Consider the following 26,318-nt stretch of genomic DNA (forward strand, 5'->3'; position numbering starts at 1 on the left):
TTCTAGACATTAGCCCAGTGTTTTGCAACCTTTTTTTCATTTCCACCCCCTCCCAAAGAACCTTTCAGACAATTTTTCCTAAGCACTGCCCCATCTCTAATTAAATACTAAAGAATAAGACACTGTCAGTTTAGGGCTGAGTTTTAGAGGGCCACAAACCATACCTATAGCTATGATTTTTTTTTTCCCACTCCTCTAAAAAGCAATTTTTGCATCTTTGGGAGCGATATCACTTCCAATGGGAATGCCTGCTCTAGACTTACAGATTGGCTTCTTATTCTACAACTATACATGGCTTGCCACCATCAGTACTTTTGCTCCTGCCTCTCTGCTTGGAATGACCTCTCTTGATCATCCAGAAATCAATTCATGACATTTAACACTGAATTCAATGCTCCTCCATGAAGCTTGTTCCCTTCCCCATCTTGCAACCCCAAAGCCCTACTCATACCTTTGTCACTAATAACTAAAACATTTATTACATTTATGTTTTCTTATGTCTCCCAAGTCATTGATGAATAGGGACCATGTCCCAACTCCTCTCTACAACCTTGGTTTTTAATATGTCAGATATATCATTTCTTAAATGAATGTACAAATTAATGTTATCATCTGGGTGAGGTAACTATATCTCAGTTTAAGCGGGACAGTCTCTCTTTAACCTGTTATTCTGAAATAAATATTAATAGCTTCTCTTTTAATTCAGAAAAATGATTTGAATAACATATTGTTAATCTATACCTAGGAAATAGGAAATAAAATTCTGAGCAAGAGTAGAACATAATCAGATCTGAGAGGAAGATCACTCTAGCAGCAAGGCTCAATGACTCAAGCAATAATTTGGGGGTAGAAACAATAAAACAGACTGAACTAGAGTAGTAAAACTTGTAAGGGCAGATAAAAAGATTCAGGGGATAAAGTTTAGTGGCAAGTTGCATCTATGAGGAATGAAGAGAAATAATACAAATTCCTAGAGACAGCAACTCGGCCAGCTGCCAACAGATTATGAAGGAAGAGGAATAATGATGGCTCAATTTAGGACAAGTGGTTGAAGAACCTGGAGGACAAGGTGGTTGATATATGAAGCTGAAGCACATAAAATTTAGGGGATAAGCTGGAAAACATAATCCTGGGAGGCATTATCCTATAACAACTAACTGAAACCAAGCTGCTGAGTAAGACTGTCCAAGAAACACAAAGTTAGCAGTTCTAATGAATAGGAAGTACTACTTTTTAACATATGATGACTTTACAAAATGTATTTCCAAATTCTGGCTTGTAAAATATTTATTCATCATTTAATATGTGCAAATCATGGCATTAAGCACTGAGAGGGAAATAAACATTAAGGGAAATATAAGGAGTTCATTCTGAAGTAAAAAAAGAAACGCTATAAAGAATATTATTAAATGTGGACTGAGCTGAGAAACAGCCAAGTTCAAGGTCTAATTATGACTGTGGCTTCTTTAAGGAATTCTGGCATAATGACGCAAAGAAGTACAGGCATACTGTTTTTATTGTGCTTGGCTGGTATTGTGGGGTTGTTTTCTTTTTTTAAAAATACAAATTGAAGGTTCATGACAACCCTGCATCAACCAAGTCCAGCAGCACCATTTTTTTCAACAGCACATGCTCACTTCATGTCTCCGTGTCACATTTTGGTAATTCTCACAACATTTCAAACTTTTTCATTATATTTGCTATGGTGGCCTGTGATCAGCAATCTTTCATGTTACTACTGTAATTGTTTTGGGGCACCACAAACTGTGCCCATGTAAGATGGCAAACCTAACTGATATGTGTGTTCCAACTGTTCCACTGGCTGTTGTACCTTCTCTATCTCCCTCTCTTGGGGTTTCCCTATTCCCTGAGACAAAACAATATGGAAATTAGGCCAGTTAATAACCCTACAATGGCCCCTAAGTGTGTTCAAGTGAAAAGAGTCAACTCTCACTTTAAATCAAAAGCTAGAAATGATTAAACTTAGGAAGGCTAATAATGGCCCAAAGCCAGGCCTCTTGCACCACACATTTAGCCATGTTGTGAATGCAAAGAAAAGGCATATGGAGAAAATTAAAAGTGCTACTTTAGTGAACAAAAAAATAATTTTAAAAAAAAGTGAAAAAGTCTTATTGCTGATATGGAGAAAGTTTGAGTGGTCTAAATAAACCATCAAACCAGCCACAACAGTCCCTTAAGCCAAAACCTAATCCAGAGCAAGGCCCTAACTTTTCAATTCTAAAAAGGTTGAGAGATGAGATGGCTACAGAAGAAAAGTTTGAAGCTAGTGGAAGTTGGTTCATGAAGTATACGAAAAAAAGCCAACTCCACTAACATAAAAAGTAAGTTATCCCGAAGATCTAGCTAAGATAATTAATGAAGGTGGCTACACTAAAAACCAGATTTTTAATGTAGACAAAACAGCCTTCTATCAGAAGAAGATGCCACCTAAGACTTCCATAACTAGAGAGGAGAAATCAATGCCTAGCTTCAAAGCTTCAAAGGACAGGTTGACTCCTGTTAGAGAATAATGCAGCTGGTGACTTTAAGCTGAAGTCAATGATCATTTACCATTCTGAAAACCCTAAGGCCCTTAAGAATTATGTTAAATCTATTCTGTCTGTGCTCAGTAAATAAACAACAAAGCCTAAATGACAGCACAGCATGGGTTACTGAATATTTTAAGTCCACTGATGAGACCCACTGCTCAGAAAAAAAGATTCCTTTCAAAATATTACTACTCACTGACAATGCATCTTGTCACTCAAGAGCTCAGATGGAGGTATACAAGGAGATTAGTGATGTTTTCAGGCCTGCTAACACAACATCCATTCTGTGGCCCGTGGATCAAGGAAAAGTTTCAACCTTCAAGTCTTGTTATTTAAGAAACACATTTCATAAAGCTACAGCTGACATAGATAGTGATTCCTCTAACAGATCTGTGAAAAGAAAATTGAAAACTGTCTTGAAATGATTCATCATTCCAGATGCCATTAAAACCATCTGTGGGCCAGGCATGGTGACTCACGCCTGTAATCCCAACACTTTAGGAGGCTGAGGTGGGAGGATCACTTGAGCCTAGGAGTTCAAGACCAGTCCAGGCAATGTATTGAGACTATCACTTAAAAGAAAAAAAAAATTGTGAAGCATGGGAGGAAGTCAAAATACCAACACTAACAGGAGTTTGAAAGAGGTTGACTCCAACCCTTATGAATGACTTTGAATGGTACAACACTTGAGTGAAGGAAGCAACTGCATGTGTGGTAGAAATAGCAAGAGAACTAGAATTAGAAATAGAGCCTGGGCTGGCTCCCAGCACTTTGGGAGGCTAAGGTGGGAGGATTGCTTGGGCCCAGGAGTTCAAGACCAACCTGGGCAACACAGCAAGGCCTCGTCTCTACAAAAAAAAAAAAAATCAGCCATGCATGATGGCATGCACCTGTAGTACCAGCTACTCAGGAGGCTGAGGTGGGGTCAATTGAGCCTGGGAAGTAGAGGCTGCAGTGGGTTGTGATTATGCCATTGCACTCCAACCTGGGCAACAGAATGAGATCTTGTCTCAAAGAAAAAGAAAAAAAAAAAAAAAAAAGAAAAAGAAATGAAGATGGAGCCTGAAGGTGTGACTAAATTGCTGCAATCTCATGATAAAACTTGAGTGGATGAGAAGCTGCCTCTTATGCATTAGCAAAAAAAGTGGTTTCTTGAGACAATCTGCTCCTGTTGACGATGATGTACATATTGTTCAAATGACAACAAAGAATTTAGAATACCACGGAAGCTTAAGCTTAGTTGATAAAGCAGCAGCAGAATTTGGGAGGACTGACACCAATTTTGAAAGAAGTTACTGTAGGTAAAATGCTATCAAACAGCATCACATGCTAAAGAGAAATCTTTCATGAAAGGAAGTCAATTGATGTGGCAAACTTCATTGTCTTATTTTAAGAAACTGCCACAGCCACCCCAACCTTTGGCAACTACCACCCTGATTGGTCAGCAGCAGCTATCAACACTAAGGCAAGACCCTCCACCAGCTAAAAGATGACAACTAGCTGAAGGCTCAGATGACTGGTTAGTATTTTTTAGCAATAAAGTATTTTTAAATTAAGGTATATAACTTTTTTTAGACATAAGGCTATCACACACAGTAGACTACTATATGTGTAAACAACTTTTATGTGCACTAGGAAATAAAATTCACGTGACTCACTTTATTGGGATATTGGCTTTACTGCAGTAGTCTGGAACCAAACCTGCAGTATCTGGGAGGTATGTCTGTACCTTAACAGTTTTTGTTGTTTTAGTGCACTTAATTGTCCATGGAGTATTTAAGTCTAAAATTTTCCATAAGAATATCTTTGCAAATTGAAAAAGAACTAGCTCAGGAAAGACAATGTTCTGTGGAAGCTGAATCTGTAAGTAGGAGAAATCTCTCACACACACACTGTGTTAGAAAGATATCTAAATGGCACACTTTACAACATGTGTCTGTACTTGATGTCTGGCTCACTAGGATTATGCCTGAGTTGATAGTTTCACCTAAGGCCGACAGATGGTTCAAAATAAAGGAATCATTCATTTTGTCCCAGAAACACAAGTAGTTCTTTACTCATTATTTACTCATCAATTATACGATGCAAATAAATGATTTCAACATACTAATTCTTATCCCTTTGTATATTTTTCACAACACTTTGCACCCAGTAGGTATTCAAGGAAAAATAAGCCAAACAAATAATTTTATCCCCTTCTATTTTACAGCTTATTAATTTGGCTTCTAGGGCACCACCACTCTCTCGGTTTTCCTCCTACTGCACTGTTTGCTTCTACTCATTCTCCTTTGCTGATTTCTACTCTTCTCCCCGACCTTATATTGATCTCATGTCCCATGGGACTCACTGTCCTTGGTCCTCTTCTATTCTGTACGTACACTCACTACTTGGTAATTTTACCCAGTCTCATGACTTTCAATATCTATAAACTGATGACTATAAAATTTTTATCTCCAGCCCAGCCTTCTTAGTAATACAAATTTGCATATGCAACCTCTTATTCATTTCTAACAGACATTTCAAACTTGACATGTTCAAAACTGAATTTCTGATCTTGCCCCCTAAAACCTACTCCTCCTGCAGCTTTTCCCATCTCGCTGATGGCAGCTCAAACCTCTCTGACAATAACTCCAACACTCCAGTTATTTAGGCCAAAAACCTTGAAGTCATGCTTGATTCTTCTCTTTTCCTCAAGGTCCACATCTGATCTATTAGCAAATCCTGTTGGCTAACCCTACAAAATATTTCTAAAACTTAACCACTTCTCACCACTTCCATTACTATCACTATCACTTTAGTCAGAGTGACCATCATCTCTAACCTGATTTAATGCAATAACAGCCTTTAACCTCCTGCTTTTGCCCTTAAACACCTACAGTCTATTCTCAACACAGCAGCCAGGAGACTACCCAGTAAGGTAGTCAGGTGTAGTGGCACATACCTGCAGTTCCAGCTACTTGGGAGGTTGAAGCAGGAGAATCTGTTGAGCCCAGGAATTAGTGACCAGACTGGGCAATATAGTGAGACGCTCTTTAAAAACAAAAAGGTAGGCCAGGCGTGGTGGCTCACGCCTGTAATCCCAGCACTTTGGGAGGCCAAGGCGGGCAGATCACGAGGTCAAGAGATTGAGGCTATCCTGGCTAACACGGTGAAACCCCATTTCTACTAAAAACACAAAAAATTAGCCAGGCGTGGTGGCACACACCTGTAGTCCCAGCTACTCAGGAGGCTGAGGCAGGAGAATCACTTGATCTCGGGTGGCGGAGGTTGCAGTGAGCCGAGACTGCACCACTGCACTCCAGCCTGGGCGACAGAGCAAGACACTGTCTCAAAAAAAATAAATAAATAAAGGTTAAGTAGGTCAATATCACTCCTCTGCTTCAAAATCTTTCAGTGCTCCCCCTCACTGAGAAGTCAAATAGGATGTGCCCTGTGCTATGCATCATTATCTCCACTCCTCCTTCATCTCTTACTACTCTCACACCTGTTCACCCTTCTCCAGTCATACAAAGCTGCTTGCTATTTCTGGAATGCATCAAAACATGCTCTCAACATAGGGCCTTTGCAACGATTGCTCCCTTTGCTGGGAAAGCACTTTCTCCATATACCCCTATAGTTAATGCCATCATATGCATCAAGTCTTTGATCAAAAATCATCTTCTCACAAGTTAAACGAACCACCTTATTTAAACTGCAACCCAGCCCTTGCCCCTTGCTTTCAATCCCTCTTACTCTGCTCTTTTTTTTCTAGCAATTATAAGCTACATATTATGTAACTTACCTTTTAGTATATTCATTATCTGCCTTCCCCACTCTTCATGCTATCAGAATGTAAGTCTTACTAGGGCAGACCTGCTTTGTTTATGGATACAACCTAGTGCACAGACTAGTGCCTTCAGCTGCTAGACTCCCAATAAGCAACCACTGAGCTAATATATTCATAATAGACCCTTGGGAGTCCAGTAAAAGGACCTTCTGAAAACAGAAATGAACTTGCGAGAATTTTGTGAAATTATTTATCACAAACAAATCATCACTAGGATTCAGATTTCCTTCTTCATACTTCTTTACCCCAAACAAATTCTACACTCATTCAAAAGCACTACCAATGCATCAGTTAACCTCTTATGCTGCTAGATGTCAGGGCTACATTCTGTGTACTGTGGGCAGCTGTTTAGCATTCCCTTGAACAATGCTGCTGTTCCAATTAAACACAATAAAGTACTTAACACAGCACACAGTGGCCAACATAACTTTATGAACAGTTTAGAAAATTTCCTAAGGCTCAAAAATAGGCAATTTCAGCCAAGCGCGGGGCTTACACCTATAATCCCAGCACTTTGGGAAGCCGAGGCGAGCGGATCATGTCAGGAGTTCAAGACAAGCCTGGCCAACATGGTGAAATCCCGTCTCTACTAAAAATACAAAAATTAGCTGGGCATAGTGGCATGTGCCTATAACCTCAGCTACTCGGGAGGGTGAGGCAGGAGAACTACTTGAGCCGGGACCCAGGAGGCGGAGGTTGCAGTGAGCAGAGATCGTGCCACTGCACTCCAGCCTGGGCTACAGAGGGAGACTTTGTCTCAAAAAAAATAAAATAGGCAATTTCAAAATAAATAATTCTGCTGTTAAAGAGCAGTAGGATTTTTCCATTAAAACGTGAATTTAGTAGCACAAGTAATGTTGAAAATTAAAAGCAGCCGGGCACCTTGGCTCACACCTGTAATTCCAGCACTTTGGGAAACCAACGCGGGCAGATCACTTGAGGTCAGGAGTTCGAGACCACCCTGGGCAATACGGTGCAACCCCCGTCTCTACTAAAAATACAAAAAATTAGCCAGGCGTGGTGGCGCCTGCCTGTAATCCCAGCTACTCCGGAGGCTGAGGCAGAAGAATCTCTTGAACCCGGGAGGCAAAAGTTGTAGTTAGCCAATATCGCGCCACTGCACTCCAGCCTGGGTGACAGAGTGAGACTGTTTCAAATATAAAATAAAATAACATTAAATTAAAACCTACGTTACACATTGTAAGCCTTGTATAATACTTTCCAATGCTATAAAAGCTGTAAGATAATTCGCCTACTAAAATTCATAAATTAGCTCACATTGACTTCAAGAATCATCATAAGGAAACAAACACTCATCGAATTATAAATGTATATCTCAAAAAGAGAACTCTGGAAAGTGGTAGAATTTGTGTTGTTCCTATGCAAACATCAGGATCTTCAATAACATAATTTGACCTATCATGGCATCCGTTGTGACCTGAATAATTGTCACGACCCAAAAAGTAAGCCCAACGTTACTGAGACTCAGTATGCAAAACACTATATATCTGAAAAACTCCAAAGTGACAGGAAGAATTAACCAAAGCATTTCATTTCATTTACTGCAACTTTAAACAAAACAATCCAATAATCCACTCACACTGTTTAGTGTTTTGTTTAGAAAATATGTCCCACTTGTTATAGAAACCTCCAAATCAAGGAAAACCTTCCCCAAAACCTTAGCATTCTACCGGGATAAGCAAAGCTAACAGATTTTAGTTATGTGCCTGAAAACTAGCCTTCATGAAGGTCGAATGAAAATCTTTTAAGCTGATGCCGTAACTGTTAACTCGACACAGCAAATTTTGGATCCAAGCACAAAATACTGTAAAATTTCCCAGTGACAGTCTGAAAAAGTACCTACAGTGGTGTTCTTTAAACATGCATCATCTACTACAGAATTCACCATTTGACTAGATGTAAACTTTTAAACTAACTTTGAAAACTTTATCTTTTTTTTAGGCAACTGTACAATATTTCAGAGACCTTTAAAGAAAAACTATTTCTAAATTACATGGCTGAGATACTTCCCTTACAATTTCCATCTCGTTTTTCATAGTCTACTTAAACAAATGGGCATCTAACCGCGAAACTCATATTACCCAACTCAGAAAATACGACTTAGTAATGGTGCTTTCTTAACGACACTCAGAAGCCCCCGACAAGGACGGGTACGCGGGTTAAGACCGCATCACAGGCAGGAAGGGCGGTTGGCACCCTGCTGGCGACAAGGGCCTGGGTCAGGGAAGAGACTCAAGAGAACAGATTCCCAGTAGCAGGTGCGAGACTCTGGCAAGAGGGCAGTCGCCGCGGGTTTCGGACAGACAGGAGGATGCTGTCTATTGGACTGTGGGACGCACATAAGGGTCAACCAGCCTCACCTCGGGAGTCCGCTCGGGTGGCTTCTTCCTCAACGCCTGCCTAGCGCCAGGGTCCACGGGTGAGTTCATGGCCACGGCCCAGGTACTCCGCAGCCTGCCCTTAGCAGCCCACGCCACAGTACATTCACACTAGGTAGCGGGTGCGGTACCTTTCCCTCGCCCCAAGGAGGGAACTTCGCGCCGTAACAAGGTCCAAGCTCAAGCAAACAACCCTTCGCAACGCCCGCCTAAGGCCTCTACCCACGCGCGACTGGCCGGAGACAAGCCTGCGCGGGGGAGGGGGAGAGTAAGTGCGCATGCGCAGCACGCACGCGCACGCTAAGAAACGCCCAAGGGAGTAACTCCACTGTGACGTTAAAATTGGGGCGGTGCGAGTAAGTCGTTTCCGGCTGTCGTCGTGAGATTTAAAGACGCCTCGCGAGACCTCACCTAAATCAGTCACGGGGTCCGCCTCGGCGTTGTGGTTCCGGCTTCTCCTTCCGTTGGAGACACCGGAAACGCGCTGAGGACCTGAGCAAAAATAGCATTTTGGGGCAGAACCGTGGGGAGGCGTTCTGACTGGAGAGAACTGTTGTGCCCAAATCCGGAAGCGCAGGGCGTGGCCAAGTCCGGGTTTGCGCTCCCCTCTGCAACTTCTACTGCCGACTTTGAATATGCGGAAGTAGAAGCCGCCATTCGGCAAAGAAGGAAGTCCACGCAAACCTCATATCTCTTTAAATAAAACGAGATCTCTTGTGAAAGCTGCCCACAGAGAAGTGCTTGATCTATTCGAAACGGACGTCCTGAGACCAGGGCAGAGAAAGCAAACTTTCACGGCCAGGATGGGCAGCCGGTGCTGCGGCCAGCTCACGATTACCTTTGAGTCAAAAAACTAGATTTAGACTGCGTTCATGTAACTAAATGCCCGGGGCAGCCCTCCCTCAGGCAACTGCGTTTAGGGTTGGGACTCGAGTGGCAACTTTTGCAATACTTTTTACATTCTAGTCTGCTTCCCAACAGACCGAATAAAGCCAGTTTTGTTTCACTGGTCCCTTGGTAAGAAAAACAGACCACCCTTAGGAGCAGCCAGAGAGCTGCTGAGGCTGTTTCAAAAATAAGCTCACTGACAATTCCAGAATCCATCGTTCTAGGATACTCCTTACCCTTTCTCATAAGTTCATAGGTAACTAACTTTGGCGACACCACCTTTCCACTGAATTTTAAGCTCCTTGATGGCTGTAACTACATCTAGGTACACCTTGGTATTTCTCACAGCAGTTAGCATAGTTCACTAAATAACAAGGTGATTTATGATTATGACATGCTTTCCAACTAATGACTGATTCACAATAATTTTAATGACGTAATAAGAGTTAAAATTATATTTGAAAACAATGAGAGTTCAGGCTACAACACCGTTTCTGGGACCGGCAATGACTTAAGGGCTGTTTTCTGTTGGTCCTGGGACTTGCCCAAACTGGGAGTTTACAACATACTATTAGCATTTCTCTTTTTCAGGTATAGAGCAAAAACTTTACCAGGGAAGTGTGGCATAGCTATTGTAGAAATAAAGTAAATGTGGAAAAATCACACGATGTTGCAGACGATCCGGTTTCCTCATTTTTTGTACAAATATAACCTCTCAAAGATCTGCCCAGGATCACAAACAAAAGTTAACCTTTCCATTCTTCAAGGATCAATTTTCAGAGTCACATCAATATTTTGGAAGAGGGAGAAAGAACTATAAAGAATGATCACCATGAACTTGAACTTTAGGGGCAAACAGACCTAGAAATTGTGTCTCTAATATTAGACCTCTTCTAGTTAAGTGACTTGAAGTTATTTAATATCTCTGAACTTCATTTTCCTTATGTTAAATGGGAATATAGTAAAGGACCTATTGTTTCAGAATTTTCTTAAGATTACGTGAGAAAATTCACATGAAGCACTTAGTATGTTGCCTTCATTTTCCTTATGTTAAATGGGAATATAGTAAAGGACCTATTGTTTCAGAATTTTCTTAAGATTAAGTGAGAAAATTCACATGAAGCACTTAGTAAGATTACGTGAGAAAACCCACATGAAGCACTTAGGCACTTAGTATGAGAAAATTCACATGAAGCACTTAGTATACTGCACAATCCAACCACTCATTATTTCCATTATTTTGCCTCTGGGAAGTGACTTTTTTTTTTTTTTGAGACGGAGTTTTTCTCTTGTTGCCCAGGCTGGAGAGCAATGGTGTGACCTCGGCTCACTGCAACGTCCCTTGAACTACTCGGGAGTTCAAGGGATTCTCCTGTCTCAGCCTCCTGAGTAGCTGGGATTACAGGTGCCCACCACCACGCCCAGCTAATTTTTGTATTTTTAGTAGAAATGGGGTTTCACCATATTGGCCAGGCTGGTCTTGAACTCCTGACCTCAAGTGATCCACTCAATTTGGCCTCCCAAAGTGCTGGGATTATAGGCATGAGCCCCCGCTCCCGGCCTAGGAAGTGATTCCTCTAAAGTAGAAATTCAACTTTGAATAATTGAATAGATTTTTTTAATATAGTTTTTTTCACTTATAACAATTCAGAAACACATTTAAGTATTTGTGAAGATGTGGAGCAAGAGGAACTCAAACTGCTGGTTAAGTGCAAGTTGGGAAGTCACTTTTGGCAAAAAAAAAAAAAAAAGTAATAAAGCTGAAACATAACACACCTTATGACAGCAAGTCCTTTCCTTGATATATGCCCTATAGCAGCAGTCCCCAACGCTTTATGACACCAGGCACTGGTTTTGTGAAAGAAAAATTTTCTATGGGGGTTGGGGGGAGGGTTTCAGTATGGAACTGTTCCAACTCACATCATCAGGCATTAGATTCTCATAAGGAGCATGCAACCTAGAGCCCTCACATGTGCAGTTCATGATAGGGTTCCTGTTCCTAGAGAATCTAATGCCCCTGCTGATCTGACAGGTGGAGCTCAGGCAGTTATGCTTGCTTACCTCCTGCTGTGTGGCTGCTTCCTAACAGGCCATGGACCAGTACTAGTCTTCGGCCTGGGGACTGGGGACTGGGTGGGGACCCCTGTCCTATTAATAGAAAAAATGGACAAAAATGTTCCTTATTCATAGAAGCCAAAAACTGGAAATAACCCAAATATCCATCAATACTAGAAGGGATAAATTGTAAAATATTCATCCACAATGGCACATAGCTACATAGCACATAGTGATGATTCTCCAACGTAATGTTGAGAGAAAAAAAGCAAAACAAAATACAGAGTATAATTACACAGACAGAGTTTAAACACAAGCAAAATTAGGTCTTTTAGGGATGCAAATACAGAGGTAAAATAATAAAGAGAAAGCAAGGAAATGAAGTCAGGTTGGTAGTTACAAAAGTGAGAAGGTAGAGAATTATGATCAGGATAGGGCACATGGAGGAGGAGGCTTCTGGGCTGCTGAAAATGATCTACTTATTGGCCTTAGTGATGCTTATATGAGTATATATTTACTCTGTTTTCTGTATATATTTCACAAGAGAAAGTATGCAAAAATAATTAGGCTTTCTCATTAGGCAGCAACAGTAAAAATTACATTAATATACATGGTGACTATCCATAACTAAATTTAAGTATACATTTTCAAAATCTATCTTGTCCTTTACTATCTTGTATTATATTGTTATATACAGAGAAAAGTGAGGAGAGACAGTAAAGTTCTAATAGCTATTTTCAGACAAAAGGCAACCTCCAGGACAGGATTCACCAGCATTAACTTGTATCTGAAAGAAAAATATAATGGTCTGAATGCAAGTAATTTGTTAAATTGTGGGAAAATAAGGACTTTTTAATTTGCTTAACTATTTATTTTTGTTATACCTACTACTACCTGACAGCACATTACATATGAGTAACATGTATATGTATTTAACTTTTTTTGGTCTATCCCCTCCACCAAAAGGAAAATATGTAAACTCTATGAAAACAGAAATAATGTATTATTTATTGGCACATCCCTAGTATCTAAACCTATCCCTAGCACATTATAGGTGTTGAATAAATATTTGCTGAATGACCAAATACAACTAAGGACTAACTTATTATGAGGGCATTTTGCTATTAGAAAGAGAGGTACTTGAATATCATGAACCTGCTCAAGAGTGAAAAAAAATTTTTTTTAAACAGAGGTACTTGATTGCTCTCCAGTGACAAAGATCATCTCTGGTTACATAGCTGTTTCATTGCAAAACTGAATGCTCAATAAACAGACATAATCATATGTCCATCTTTCCAGAATAACTGCAAACCAACAAAAACGGGGTAAAAAGCTCTGGTTTTAACAGTACCTGAAATGAAGTAAGGAATTGAGATTTGAAGTATGCTAGAGATTGAGTCACTACTATGGACAAATAAGAGCTTTTACTGACTCAAATCCAGAAGGTCAGCTGTTATCATTGAATCAGAATCTCTGGTAGTGGGAGTCTAGGAGCTCATATTTTTCAAAAGCTACCCCAGGTGCTTCCAATATGCAACCAAGTTTGAGAACCACTTTAAACTATAATAACTGTGGTTCTAAACTAGTCTGATCCATCTTTAACCCCAGCCATTGTACCACACTAAAGAAGGACATTGACTTGTGAGTGCTAGACTAAATATGCCCCCCAAGAATGATATCACAAGATTCTTACGGAAATAATACCTTCCCTGTACTTACACATTTATCAACAGTTTTGTCCTTCCCCTGGAAACAATGTAGGAAAGCAATACTGCCTTTATCATTAATTTGAATTTGTGCACTGAGGTAAATATAAGGACTGTCCTTATTAAGATAGCCACTTGAAAAGGAAGGACGCTCAAGCCTCTTTAACTTAATACTCTCCGTAGAGTAAATGCAGGTTTATTTGCGGGATGTCTAAGAAGACTGTGTTAACCCAGATAGGGGTGTCTGCAACCTGATGAAGAGATCAGTCTAGATTCAGGTTCACCAGAAACAAAGTTAGTGTTAAAAGAAAGATAAGGAGAACTAGTCACCTATTGGAAGAGAGAGGGTAACTGAGCACATGCTTTAAGACCAAAAGGACACTAAAGTCCTCCCGACAAATAATGGGTGGCAACATATTCTGTTTTGGACTGCTTGTATTTTTGGGGGGGGGGGGCGGGGAGGGGAAGTCTCAACTAATCTTAAATTTAGAGCAAACAGGGCAAACCCAGTCTGCAGTATGGAACAATAACAGGGAGCACTACACTCCCCTGTGCCCCCCATTTCTATCTGCCTAAGCAGTTCCCACTCACAGCTGCAATTTTCCAGCCCCACCTTGCACCTTCAACTCAGGTTTGGTCCTACTTGCCACCCTACCCCACCTTGCATATTGGCAAAGACAAATGAAGAAATCCCGGATATCTTTACAATACAGCTGTCACCACATAGTAGTTGAGAAAACATTCTGGTCTGAGAGACAAGATGAACACACAGCAGACTGACTTCAGATAATCACATTAAAGTCTCTGTGTCTCCTTTTCTCATTAGCAAAAATCTTCTCATAAATGTTACCAATTTTAAACCTCTAAAATAGCTGACAGCTGTTTCCCAAATACTTGAGACTTCTCTGCTTTGAAACAGTTCACTTATTCTCTTTGGTTAAATGTCAGAGTGATAATATGTAGTATTATATGAAAACAGGTACATCAAAAAGCCCCTGGTCTAGTCCCGCCCCCAGGACTAACTGCCCAGATCAACCTAGCCTGAGCAAGACAGCTTACCAATAAGCCTACTCACTGATGAATCACTGCTATGGAGCAGGCACAAAGCTGATTTCCCTACAATACAGATGAAAACAATAGACTTGCTCAGTCACTTGCAAATCAGTGAACAAAGAGGATTAAAACCCAAACTAATCAGCCAATTTTTTGTAAAGTATAGTAATGTGTATTGAATACAATGTTCTTTTTTATTTGAGACAGAGTTTTGCTCTTGTTGCCCAGGCTGGAGTGCAGTGGCACGATCTCAGCTCACCGCAACCTCTAGAGGCTGAGGCAGGAGAGAAGCAACTCTCCTGCCTCAGCCTGTGGAGTAGCTGGGATTACAGGTGCCTGCCACCACACCCGGCTAATTTTTGTATTTTTAGTAGAGAGGGGGTTTCACCAGGTTTGTCAGGCTGGTCTCAAACTCCTGACCTCAGGTGATCTGCCCACCTCAGCCTCCCAAAGTGCTGGGATTACAGGTGTGAGCCACCGCACCTGGCCTGTATTGAATACAATTTTCTTAACATTATATAACTTCTAGGTTTTTAGATTGTTGGGTTTGGTTTGCTTTCATAAAAGCATTTAAAGAACTTTTCAATTTGTTGCTCGCTGTAAGAAGATACTCTTATATTTTCTGTTACTATGTTTTTATTCATAAGAACATATGTTAAAAATTCTCACAATAGGTGGGGGGCCACAAAAGGAAGGCTGGACAGATTATCTGGTAAAAGTAGCAGCCAAAAATTATTTAGCACTTGGAGTATGCCAGCACTGAGCTAAATCCTTAACATTCATTATTTCACTTGATTCTCACAACCACCTCATGAAGTAGATTCTATTAAATTACCAATATGGAAATACCAATGGGGAAAGGTCACATCCTTAGAAGTATCAAACTTCTAAGTTTGACAGAAGTTATATCAGTCCATAACTTCTGTCATCTGATGTCTGGATAGACATCAGTCCATGTTATGTATACCTTAATATATGAAAGAAAGACTAACACCATCCATCAAGTTGACATGTGTATTTATTGCACAAATATCCCCTAGAACTGGGAGGTTATTATAGTACAAGTGTACATTTGAGAAATGTATACAGAACAAGAAACAATTATGTACATTTTACATATCCAACATCTAAGTAACTTAGAAAAAGCAGAACAATCTCATAAGACATCTACCAGAAATAGGCATTATGTAAAATCTGTTAAGTGATCATCCCCAGAGTATGCCAATTGGAACAAAACAAAATCTGTACTAGTATGTTTTTATTGCACTTAACATTTTCAAACTCAAAATTAAGACATATTAATAAAAGCCAGAAATATTTAAAATCAAACCAATTAGTTTATATACAAGAAAAAATTAGTTTTAATTCTATAATGTAAAAGATCCCTTTTTTATTTCCTGTTTCAATAAACAGGAGTTTTTTTGATATGTAACAACTGTCTGTACCATAACTTGTAAAAATTATTTCGAACAAGCCAAAACTCTTTTCACATTCTTCATAATGACCACACTTTAAAGTAGCAGCAGCTCATTCCTTGGGCTTTGCGTAAGGAAAGAATGACTATGATGAAGGTAATAGAAATTATAGAAGGATTAGGAATTACAAAACTCAGGAACGGGAAGCAGTGGGGAGGAAAAAAACAGTAACTCAGGAATCCTATAAGGATTAATGATTCTTTAAGAAACTATAGGTCATTTCCTTCCCAGCAAAGCTTAGCTTTAGGAACAACAATAGCATGAGCCACCCACTTATTGAGGACTAGAATTTCTAAATGGTAATTAAACATTTTAAATAAAGAATAGTTTGATGGTTAAGGAAACACCCAGACATTATCCAAGTGCTACACAGAGCTACAATAAAAAAAAAAAAAAAATGTACAAGGCTGGGCACAGTGGCTCACGCCTGTAATCCCAGTACTTTGGGAGGTCGAGGCAGGTGGATCACTTGAGGTCAGGAGTTCAAGACCAGCCTGACCAACACATGGTGAAATCTCACCTCTACTAAAAATACAAAATTAGCTGAGCATGGTGGCACACACTTGTAATCCCAGCTACTTGGGAGGCTGAGGCAGGAGAATCACTTGAACCTGGGAGGCGGAGGTTGCAGTGAGCTGAGATCGCACTGTTGCACTCCAGCCTGGGCAACAAGGGTGAAACTCTGTCTCAAAAAAACAAAACAAAAAAGGTACAATGGCCCGCAAATGTATGAACTTTTTAATATTCTGAATTCTGCCAAAAAGATTGACTCATAGAATTCCAAAATTAGACAACTGGATAATTTTGTTAACGCACAGAAGAAAATAAAGCCAAAGAAAATATATCCACAAACACTCCTTGGCAGCAAGTCATCCATGGGAGACTCAGGTAATAACTGGGACTAGGTAAAAGGTCATGGGCCAAACAGATTGCAGACGCACCAATTTCAGGTTTACATTCCATTAAAACAACCATTTTTTCTTTGTCTAGTTGGAAGTCTCTTGAATACATACACAGCAAGGCAAAATGTGACCCAATGCTGTAAATTCAAGGTCAAAGACAACTTTCCATTAACTATTGAAAATTTAAACAGCAAGAATGGATAATATATTTAATAACTGAATAAACAAGTGGTTTTCTTTTTTTAATCAATAATGAAATTATGATGAAAATAGTCAATGAAAGCAGAAACCAACTTTACTACTAGCATTAAAAGTCTCTTAGACCAGATAAGCAAAGAATAAACTATAATGTAGTATTCAAGTAAACTGAGGTAGTAAAGAGTATTGAAAACTTTATCCACCCACCTTTCTATTTACATTACTTACAGGAGTTTGGTTCCATATTAGCCTTTCTTACAAGCAACACTCTATAGTATGTACAAAGGCAACAATTGAGAAGTGAAAATCTTTGAAAAAAATACGCTTTTGGAAGGGAGGGGCTCTTAGAAAAAAAGAGAATAATTTTAAGAGTTATGAATTCTATTAGTGTAAATTGAGGATTATTAAGCAGTGAAACAAATATTCAGCTCCTATGGGTTCATGAGGGTTGATACCAAAAGCAAGGGCCTTGGCTACCTGAGCACTTTTAAAGAATATAGTATTATTTTTGCCAATGCTTTGGTGCAATTTTTAATCCTAATTTTCATTTATGTTAAATTAGTGAACATGTAAATATTAATATTTATAAGAATAGTTCATACTTATAAACAAATGGTATAAAGTAGTATTCTCATTTTGGGAATCTCAGCCTTAAAAAAAAAAGGTTGGCATTACTTATATTTTAGAGTGTGTGAAACAGAAAAATCACCAATAAGTAGTATTTCAGCATTATAGACAATACTAGTTGAAAATATATATTTTTTAAAGGCATGTTTACCAATCTTGTATTTCTATTTCTGCTTTTTTAAAAAAAATAGGTACATATGTACACTTGGGTGGATAACATAACACATTTACACTCATTATTCTGAGTTTGTTATAATTAACAGGCTGTTTAAAATACTTACTTTGAGAAATAACCAGACATTAGCTGTTTTGAATTGCAAAACTACCAAACAATCAAGGTTTTATAGATCTCTGTGCCTTAGAAATTAAAAATTAAAAACTAATGAATAACTATTTCTGAGCCATTAAATCATGAGACATTGTTGCTATTTATGAGTTGTGACAACACTGCAGTGATCACATGAAACTCCTGATAATATTCATTTTGTAGAAATTTCTATCGTACGCTTTGGCTTTTTCAAATGCTTTAAAATTATTGTTGCTTTAATTTCATTTGTTTAAAAATCTACCACCACCCAAATGTCCAGTCAAAAAGAAAAAGCCATCTGACATACACAGAATATACAATGCTATGCAGAATACCCTGGTGACTGACTCATTCAGATGGAAGTCTAAAAGGGACAAAGAATCTCCATAAATGCGTGTTGTGTCTGCTTCCTTGGTTTCTACTTATTTTCCCACCAATTTCTAACAATCTTTAGGTATATTAAAGGAGTATTTGTGCAACATATGGAGAGTGAGTGCTTGCTACAGCAGCCAGAAGTGGAAGATCACTGGATTCAATCCTGAAATAAAGGGGAAAAAAATGTCAGTTTTGATTTTCTGTACTGAGGACATGAACTCTACAGGCAATGACCACCACCTGTAAGGTCACTATACCTCAACGGTTAAGGAGCTAGGCCACTCTGGCCAAAAGGAAAAATTTTCAGTAAATGAAACACAGAACTACAGATATGAGTTAACAACGTCATAAATGTAGGAAAGTGTCTCAATGACATGCTGATGGAACATGAATTGGGGCATGGCACAATGACTAACAACTACAATCTAGTGTAATAATAGCTGGGTGTGGTGACTTGTGCCTGTAATCCCAACACTTTGGGAGGCCTAGTTGGGAGGATCGCTTAAGCCCAGGAGTTGAAGACCAACCTAACCAAGATAATGAGACCCTGTCTCCACAAAAAATTTTAAAAACTAGCTGGGCATGGTAGTGTGCACCTGTGGTACTAGCTACTCTGGAAGCTGAGGCAGAAAGATCTCTTGAGCCCAGGAGGTTGAGGCTGAAGTCAGCCATGTACCAACAGCAGGGCAACAGAGCAAGACCCTGTCTCAAAAAAAAAAAACAAAGAATAATAATGTGTACCCAGATTGTTTTAGATTCAAATGTTTCTATAATAAGATGTATTGGAAGTAATGGGAGCTACTTCAAAGTACATCCTACCACAGATTTATAGGAAAACAAAAATGGCCAATCAACATAGAAAATATTAATCAGACTCCCTCATGGTTAGAGAAATGTGAATAAAATCAGATGCCATTTTTTAGCTAGTAGCTTGGCAAAGATCAAATTTGGTAATAGCCAGAAAGAGTGCCTCTTACTGTTTGTGGGAATTCATTTTGAAACTTTCTGGAGAGTATTCAGTATAATCTGTCAAACTATCTATCAATACAGGCCCTTTAACCAAAAATTCTATTTCAAGGAATTTATCCTACAAATGTCAGAGATTTATATTCAGTCTGGCATTGGTTTATAGTAGCAAAAAACTAAAAATAATCTAAATTCCAACATATAATGGAATGCTAGACAGCCATTAGGAAGAATGAGATTATTATGTGCTTATATGAACATTCAAGATATAGTAAAAGGCAAGTTGTACAAGGACACAAGAGTATAACTCAACTTAGATTTTTAAATAATATTCATTTAAAAATTCTATAAAACAATCTGTTAACAGTGTTTGAGTAGGGGTTGGAAGTTGGGGGAAGAAGACAATGACTTACTTTTCATTGTATGCCAAAATGCACTGTGAATTTTGGTTACATGTATGTTACTTTTTAAAACTTGTCTTAAATATTTTTACATAAAGGCATTAAACACACACCTCACTCCCCAGAAAAACAAGATTATATCCTGTTACCGATTTTCCAAATACTGGAGAACAATTCTCTCTGTATAACTCAAGTCAAAATCATCAAGTCTGGACCAACAGTGTGGTCCTACAGAATATAAATAGGGTCTAAAGTAAAAAAGATATAGTCATTCAAATCCCTAATTAGTCCTACCAGTGTGTGACATCTGGCATGTTAACTTACAGAATCATCTGTTTCCAACCTGGATAACATTGCCTACACACTGCAGGATGATAATAAGAATTAAGAAATAACACTAGTAAAAAATTTTCATTTGGTTTCTGACACACAGTAGGTTCTCAGTGATATTGGTTTCTTTTCCCATCATAAAAGTCAAATTAGATAAAAGTTCTAGCTTGTTTTGCTTTCTTTAATGGCAATTCAAGAAATCATTCATATGAACCTGCCTGAAGTGGCCACAGAACACAAGAAAAGTGACCACAGAACATAATGTAATAGGGCTATACTATGCCCCCTCTACCAACTTCCCATTCCTCCTTCAGTAAGCATTTTTGATAACTGTTTTCTGCCAGAGAATAATGTGGAGTAGACAGACATAATATATAGTTAATGGGGGGAAGGAGTAATATATGGATATTACCATCTACAGACTTCTGTTACCTCAATCAGCTCATTTGGAAGGCAGGGCAGATACTTGGAATAATGAGTTTGCAACATATTTAATAAATGAGTATGTACTTATGTTTCTGAGACAAAAATTCAGATTTTAATTCATTCTGATTATATTCTCAACCTACTGTATGTAATGGCACAAGGGATAATGCCTTTCAGATTAGTGGATGACAGGGAACCTGCTATTACATGGTACAGGGCAACCTAAATGATAACAGCCTCCAGCTTCTAATAGGAGAAGATACGTAAAAGGAAAAAGGGCAATTCTGAGGAACATTCCTTGCCTGATGACAGAGCAATAAAAGCAAAGCCAAAAAAGAAACCATTAACATACCCCAGAACCACTCCCAGCTCCTTGACATGAACACGCATCTGCCCCCTCAGGTATTCAGACAGCATTTTACTTTTGAAGTATAGCTCCTGCAACCGGTCTTCAAGATGCATTACACACTGTAGTTAGGGAGGAACCAAGAACCAGGTCAGAAAACAGTTTGCAACTCTCAGTCATGGCAAACTCCAAAACATAATGTTTTTGACAATTCTGTTTATTTCAACATGAACTAAAATTTGGAGCACATTTTTAAAGTATGTAGTTTTAGCTAAAAAGAGAAGTGAACCTTTTTCTGGCTCATATCAAAGATTAGCTTCTACAGCGTCTTTTTTTTTTTTTTAACTGTGCAAAAATACACATACAATTTGCCCTTTTAACCATTTTTTGTTTGTTTTTTGTTTTTGAGACGGAGTCTTGCTCTGTTAACCAGACTGGAGTGCAAAGCGCGACCACAGCTCACTGCAACCTCCGCCTCCCGGGTTCAAGCAATTCTCCTGCCTCAGTCTCCTGAGTAGCTGGGACTACAGCCATGCACACCACACCCGGCTAATTTCTTTTCTATTTTTAATAGAGATGGAGTTTTACCACGTTGGCCAGGCTGGTCTCAAACCCCTGACCTCAGGTGATCCACCCACCTCAGCCTCCAAAGTGCTGGGATTACAAGTGTAAGCCACCGTGTCCAGCCCTTTTTAACCATTTTTAAGTATACTTCAGTGGCACTAAGTACATTCAAAATGTTGTGCAACCATCACTACTATCCATTTCCAAAACTTTTTTCACTATGTTTTTATTTCAAATTTGATAAATATAAAATTTTTATAAATTAATACTTTTCAAATGTATTTACATAGGAAAGGATGTATTCTCCTGTGGAGAATAAAAAAGTTTGCCAAAGTTCACAAAGAATGCTATGTAGTTCCCCAATTTCTAAGCTGAAAGACTGAAAATTAAAACACATCTGGGCATGGTGGCTCATACTTGTAATCGCAACATTCTGGGAGGTGGAGGCAGGAGGATCATCTGAGGCCAGGAGTTCGAGATCAGCCTGGGCAACATAGTGACACTCTGTCTCTACAAAAATTAAAACAAAACAAAACAAAAAAAAGAATTAGCTGAGCATGGTGGCACGTGCCTGTAGTCTTAGCTACTTGAGCCCAGGGGTTTTGAAGGTGCATTGAGCCATGATTACTACTGCAATTCAGCCTGGGTGACAAAAGTTACAAAAAAAAAAACAAAAAAAAACCTGAAACATACATTTTGTTTAATGTCAATTAACTTGCTCAATTTACTAAAATAGGTGATTTATCATGTGAATTGATGCTAAACATGTTTGAGGAAAAAACAGAAGTTTCAGGTGCTAAACTTTAAATTCTTGCAGAGTGTTCCTTTCCAATGAAAATCAGTTATTAAAAGCTCCTAATAAAAATCTACTTTATTATTGTTAAAACACAACCAAATGGTTGTGGTTTTATAGTGTATGTTTTTTCACAATGCTTTAGGCTGATAATGCCATAAGAAAATTTTAACTGCAGAATATATGTAGATATAAAATATGTAATATAATTTACTATATTAACCACTTTACAGTATATAATTCTATAGTCCTAAGAGCATTCGATGTTGTGCAACCATCACCACCATCCATTTCCAGAACATTTTATCATCTCAAAAACTCTGTACTCATCATCTCAAACAAAAACTCTGTACTCATTAAACAATAACTCCTTATTCTCTTCTTTCCCGCAGCCCCTGGTAACCACTATTTTAGATTCAGTCTCTATGAATCTGCCTATTTGTGGTACCTCATATAAGTGGAATCGTACAATATTTGTCCTTTTGTGTCTAGTTTATTTCACTTAGCATAATGCGTATGAGGTTCATCCATGTTGTAGCATGTATTAGAATTTCAGTCCTTTTCATGGCTGAATAAATATTGCATTGTATATATTATACCACATTTTGTTTATCCATTCGTTTGCTGATGGACGCTTGGGTTATTTCTAACGTTTGGCTATTGAGAATAATGTTTCTATGAACAAGAGTATACTGCCTGAATTCCTGCTTTTAATTGTTTTGAGTATAAACACAGAAGTGGAATTAATAGATCATATGGTAATATACAATGTTAAACTTTTTGAGGAACAGCCAAACTTTTCCACAGCTCCGGCACCATTTTACATTACCATCAACAATGCATGAGGGTTCCAAGGTCACCACATCTTGGTCAATACTTACTATTTTTTGTGGATTCTTTTTATCATAGTCATCCTTACAGGTATTGAATGGCAGCTCACTGTGGTTTTATTTGCATTTTCCTAATGACTAATGATGTTGAGCATATCTTCGTGTGCTTATTGGCCATTTGTATATTTTCTGTGGCAAAATGTCTATTCAAGTCCTTTGCCATTTTTTAATTCAATTATTTGCTTTCTGTTGAGTTGCGGGAGTTACTTATACATTCTGAGTATCAATCCCTTTTGAGATATATGATTTGCAAATATTTTCTATTTTATAGGTTTGTCTTTTCACTCTGTTGATAGCTGATAAACAAAAGTTTTTAATTTGATGAAGTCCACTTTATCTATTTTTTTACTTTTGTTACCTATGCTTTTGGTTTCAAATTCAAGAAGTCACTGTCATATCCAATGTCACAAAGATTATCCCCTAGGTTTTCTTGTAAGTTTTATAGTTTTAGCTCTTAAATCTTTGATCCATTTGGAGTTCATTTCTGTACGTGGCATAATTCTTTTGTATGTGGCTATCCAATTTTCCCAGCATCTTTTGTTGAAAAGACTCCTTTCCCTGTTGAATGGTCTTGGCACTTTTGTTGAAAATCAATTAAACTTATATGTGAGGGTTAACTTTTAGGATCTCCATTCTATTCCATTGGTCTATACACCTGTCCTTATGCCAGTAGCACAATGTTTTGATTACTGTAGCTTTGTAATAAGTTTTGAAATCAAGAAATGTGAAATCTACCAACACTGTTGTTTTTCAAGATTGTTTTATCTCTTTGGGATCTCTTGAGATTCTTAATGTATTTTAAGATGGGTTTTTCTATTTCTGCAAAAAATATCAATTGGATTTTGATAGGGAATACAGTCAATCTGTAGATAACTTTGAGTAGTAATGACATCCTAATAATATTAAGTCTTTCAATCCATGAGCATGGGAAGTGCTTTCATTTATATATGTCCTTAATTTCTATCAATAATGTTTTATACCTTATAGTGTACAAGGGAGTCTTTTGTCTCCCTAAATTTATTCCTAAGTAATTTATTCTTTTTGTTGCTATTGTAAGTGGAATTGTTTTCTTAATTTCCTTTTCAGAGTGTTCATTGTTCAAATAAGTATACAGAAATGCAACTTATTTTTATGGGTTTTGTATTACGCAAATCTGCTGAATTTGCTTACTAGCTCTACCAGTTTTTTGTGGAATCTTTATGTTTTCTATGTACGAGAAGATCATGTCATCTGCAAACAGAGATAATTTTATTTCCTCTTTTCCAATCATGAAGTCTTTTGTATTTTTCTTGCCTGATTGCTCTGGCTAAAACTCTCAGTAGCATGTTGAACAGAAGTAGGGAAAGTGGGTATCATTGTCTTTTTCCTAATCTTAGGGAAATACTTTCAGTCTTCCACCACTTAGTGTGATGTTGGCTACGGGTTTGTCATAGATATCCCTTATCATCTTGAACTACAGAGCTTTTTAACTATGATATGTTATAGTCCTCCTAATAAGTGAAAGAAAGAACCTTGAAAGTTGGAAATGGGGTCTTTAGAAAGAGGTTACCAGTATTATAAAGAGATCAATAAAAGTCCTGACATGACAATGAGGATCCAGAATGTACTGGCATTCTACACAAAGCTGGGAGATGTTGCATGACTATACTACACATGATCAAAAATTCTGGCTGCTGAAATCAGAACATACAGACATGTACACATCCCCTTCTGTCTTAGCTTGGGCTGCCATAACAAAGTATCATAGACTGGGTGGATTAAAAAAAAAACAAAACAGATATATCGCTGGGAATGGTGGCTCATGCCTGTAATCTCAGCACTTTGGGAGGCTGGGGCAGGAGGAACACTTGAGCCCAGAAGTCTGAGACCAGCCTGGGCAATGGGGCAAAATGCCATCTCTACTAAAAAAATACAAAATATTAGGCGTGGTAGCACGTGCCTGTAGTTCCTGCTACTCAGCAGGCTAAGGCAGGAGGATCACCTGAGCCCAAGAAGTTGAGGCTGCGGTGAGCCAAGATTGCACCACTGTGCTCCAGCCCAAGTGATGGGATTAAGACATTGTCTCAAACAAAAAACTCCAGATATTTATTTTCTCACAGTTCTGGAAGCTAGAAATCTAAGACGAAGGTGCAATTATGGTTAGGTTCTGGTAAGGGCTCTCTTCCTGCTGGCAGACAGCTGTTTTCTCACTGTGTCCTCACATGGTGGAGAGAGAACAATCTTTATCTCTCTTCCTCATCTTCTTAGGCCACTAATACCATCAGAGTACCCCACCCTCAAGACCTAATCTTACCTTAGATACCTCCCAAAGATCCTATCTCCAAATACTGTCACACTGGGAATTAGGGCTTCAATATATGAGTTCGGGTAATGACACAAACATTCAGTCCCTAACAGGTTTTTTTCAGAAAAACAATGATGAAAGCTTTAAGCAGTGCTTAAAGTAATGCAAGTGTTGTTACACATACTTACAAAATTTGGAGACAAGTTATGCTTATAAAGCTGAAGTGTGGAATGAAGCAGATTGGAAACAAGACTGGAAACCAATACTTCCTTTCCCAATTTATTATCTGTCACTCGTCTCTGGCTACTGGCCACTTGAACAGTCCATTTATCCATGTCAGCTATAATACAGACAGCTTCTGCTATTGGTTCATCCAAAACTGGATGCTGGAAATAAAAGAATAATTCATCTTATGTTTAGCAAATGAAGTTTCCAAAGATAATGGTAATTCAGCAATGAAGGTTTACTAAACAAAAACAGAAAAAAAAATTAAACTTCAATATTTCAATATCTCCTTGACCAAGGAGAATAATTAACTCATTAACAAATACCCTGAGACATATTATAGATATCATCACAGATAGAGACTTTGTATTCATTACAAGGACTTTGTATTATTTAGTCCAGAACTTAACTTTCAACAGTCTTTTGATCATTCATTAATTTGACAAATGTATTAAGTGTCAACTACGTGACAGGCAATTGAAAGAAAATGTTTTTTTACCCTGAAAGAGACAAACATTTTATTTTATTTTATTTTCAGACAGAGTCTTGCTCTGTAGCCAGGCTGGAGTGCAGTGGCGCAATCTCAGCTCACTGCAACCTCCGCCTCCCAGGTTCAAGCCATTCCCCTGCCTCAGCCTCCCAAGTAGCTGGGACTACAGGCACACGCCACCATGCCTGACTAATTTTTTGTATTTTAGTAGAGACGGGGTTTCACCATGGTCTCGATCTCCTA

General features: G+C 38.5%; 2 protein-coding genes across 7 annotated transcripts in view; both read right to left on the minus strand.

The window, feature by feature from the left end:
• RAPGEF6 (Rap guanine nucleotide exchange factor 6) overlaps positions 1-9,052 on the minus strand; it is a 210,830-nt gene extending 201,778 nt beyond the window's left edge. For 3 of the 5 annotated variants that reach the window (XM_054488155.2, XM_054488158.2, XM_054488157.2), the window contains exon 1: positions 8,757-9,032. In XM_054488155.2, coding sequence (XP_054344130.1) covers positions 8,757-8,825 — 69 coding nt within the window. In that variant the 5' untranslated portion in view covers positions 8,826-9,032. Of the gene's footprint in view, positions 1-8,756 lie in introns of all 5 variants that reach the window. The other 2 variants (XM_054488153.2, XM_054488152.2) reach the window with 1 other exon arrangement.
• Positions 9,053-15,476: 6,424 nt separating this feature from the next.
• FNIP1 (folliculin interacting protein 1) overlaps positions 15,477-26,318 on the minus strand; it is a 160,806-nt gene continuing 149,964 nt past the window's right edge. For both annotated transcript variants that reach the window (XM_054488161.1, XM_054488159.1), the window contains 3 exons: positions 25,549-25,746; positions 20,836-20,951; positions 15,477-18,523 (listed from right to left, as the gene is read on the minus strand). In XM_054488161.1, the coding sequence (XP_054344136.1) occupies positions 18,445-18,523; positions 20,836-20,951; positions 25,549-25,746 (393 nt within the window). In that variant the 3' untranslated portion in view covers positions 15,477-18,444. The remainder of the gene's footprint in view (positions 18,524-20,835; positions 20,952-25,548; positions 25,747-26,318) is intronic.

This window comes from Pongo pygmaeus, chromosome 4 (assembly GCF_028885625.2).
Source record: "Pongo pygmaeus isolate AG05252 chromosome 4, NHGRI_mPonPyg2-v2.0_pri, whole genome shotgun sequence".
Lineage (NCBI taxonomy): Eukaryota > Metazoa > Chordata > Mammalia > Primates > Hominidae > Pongo > Pongo pygmaeus.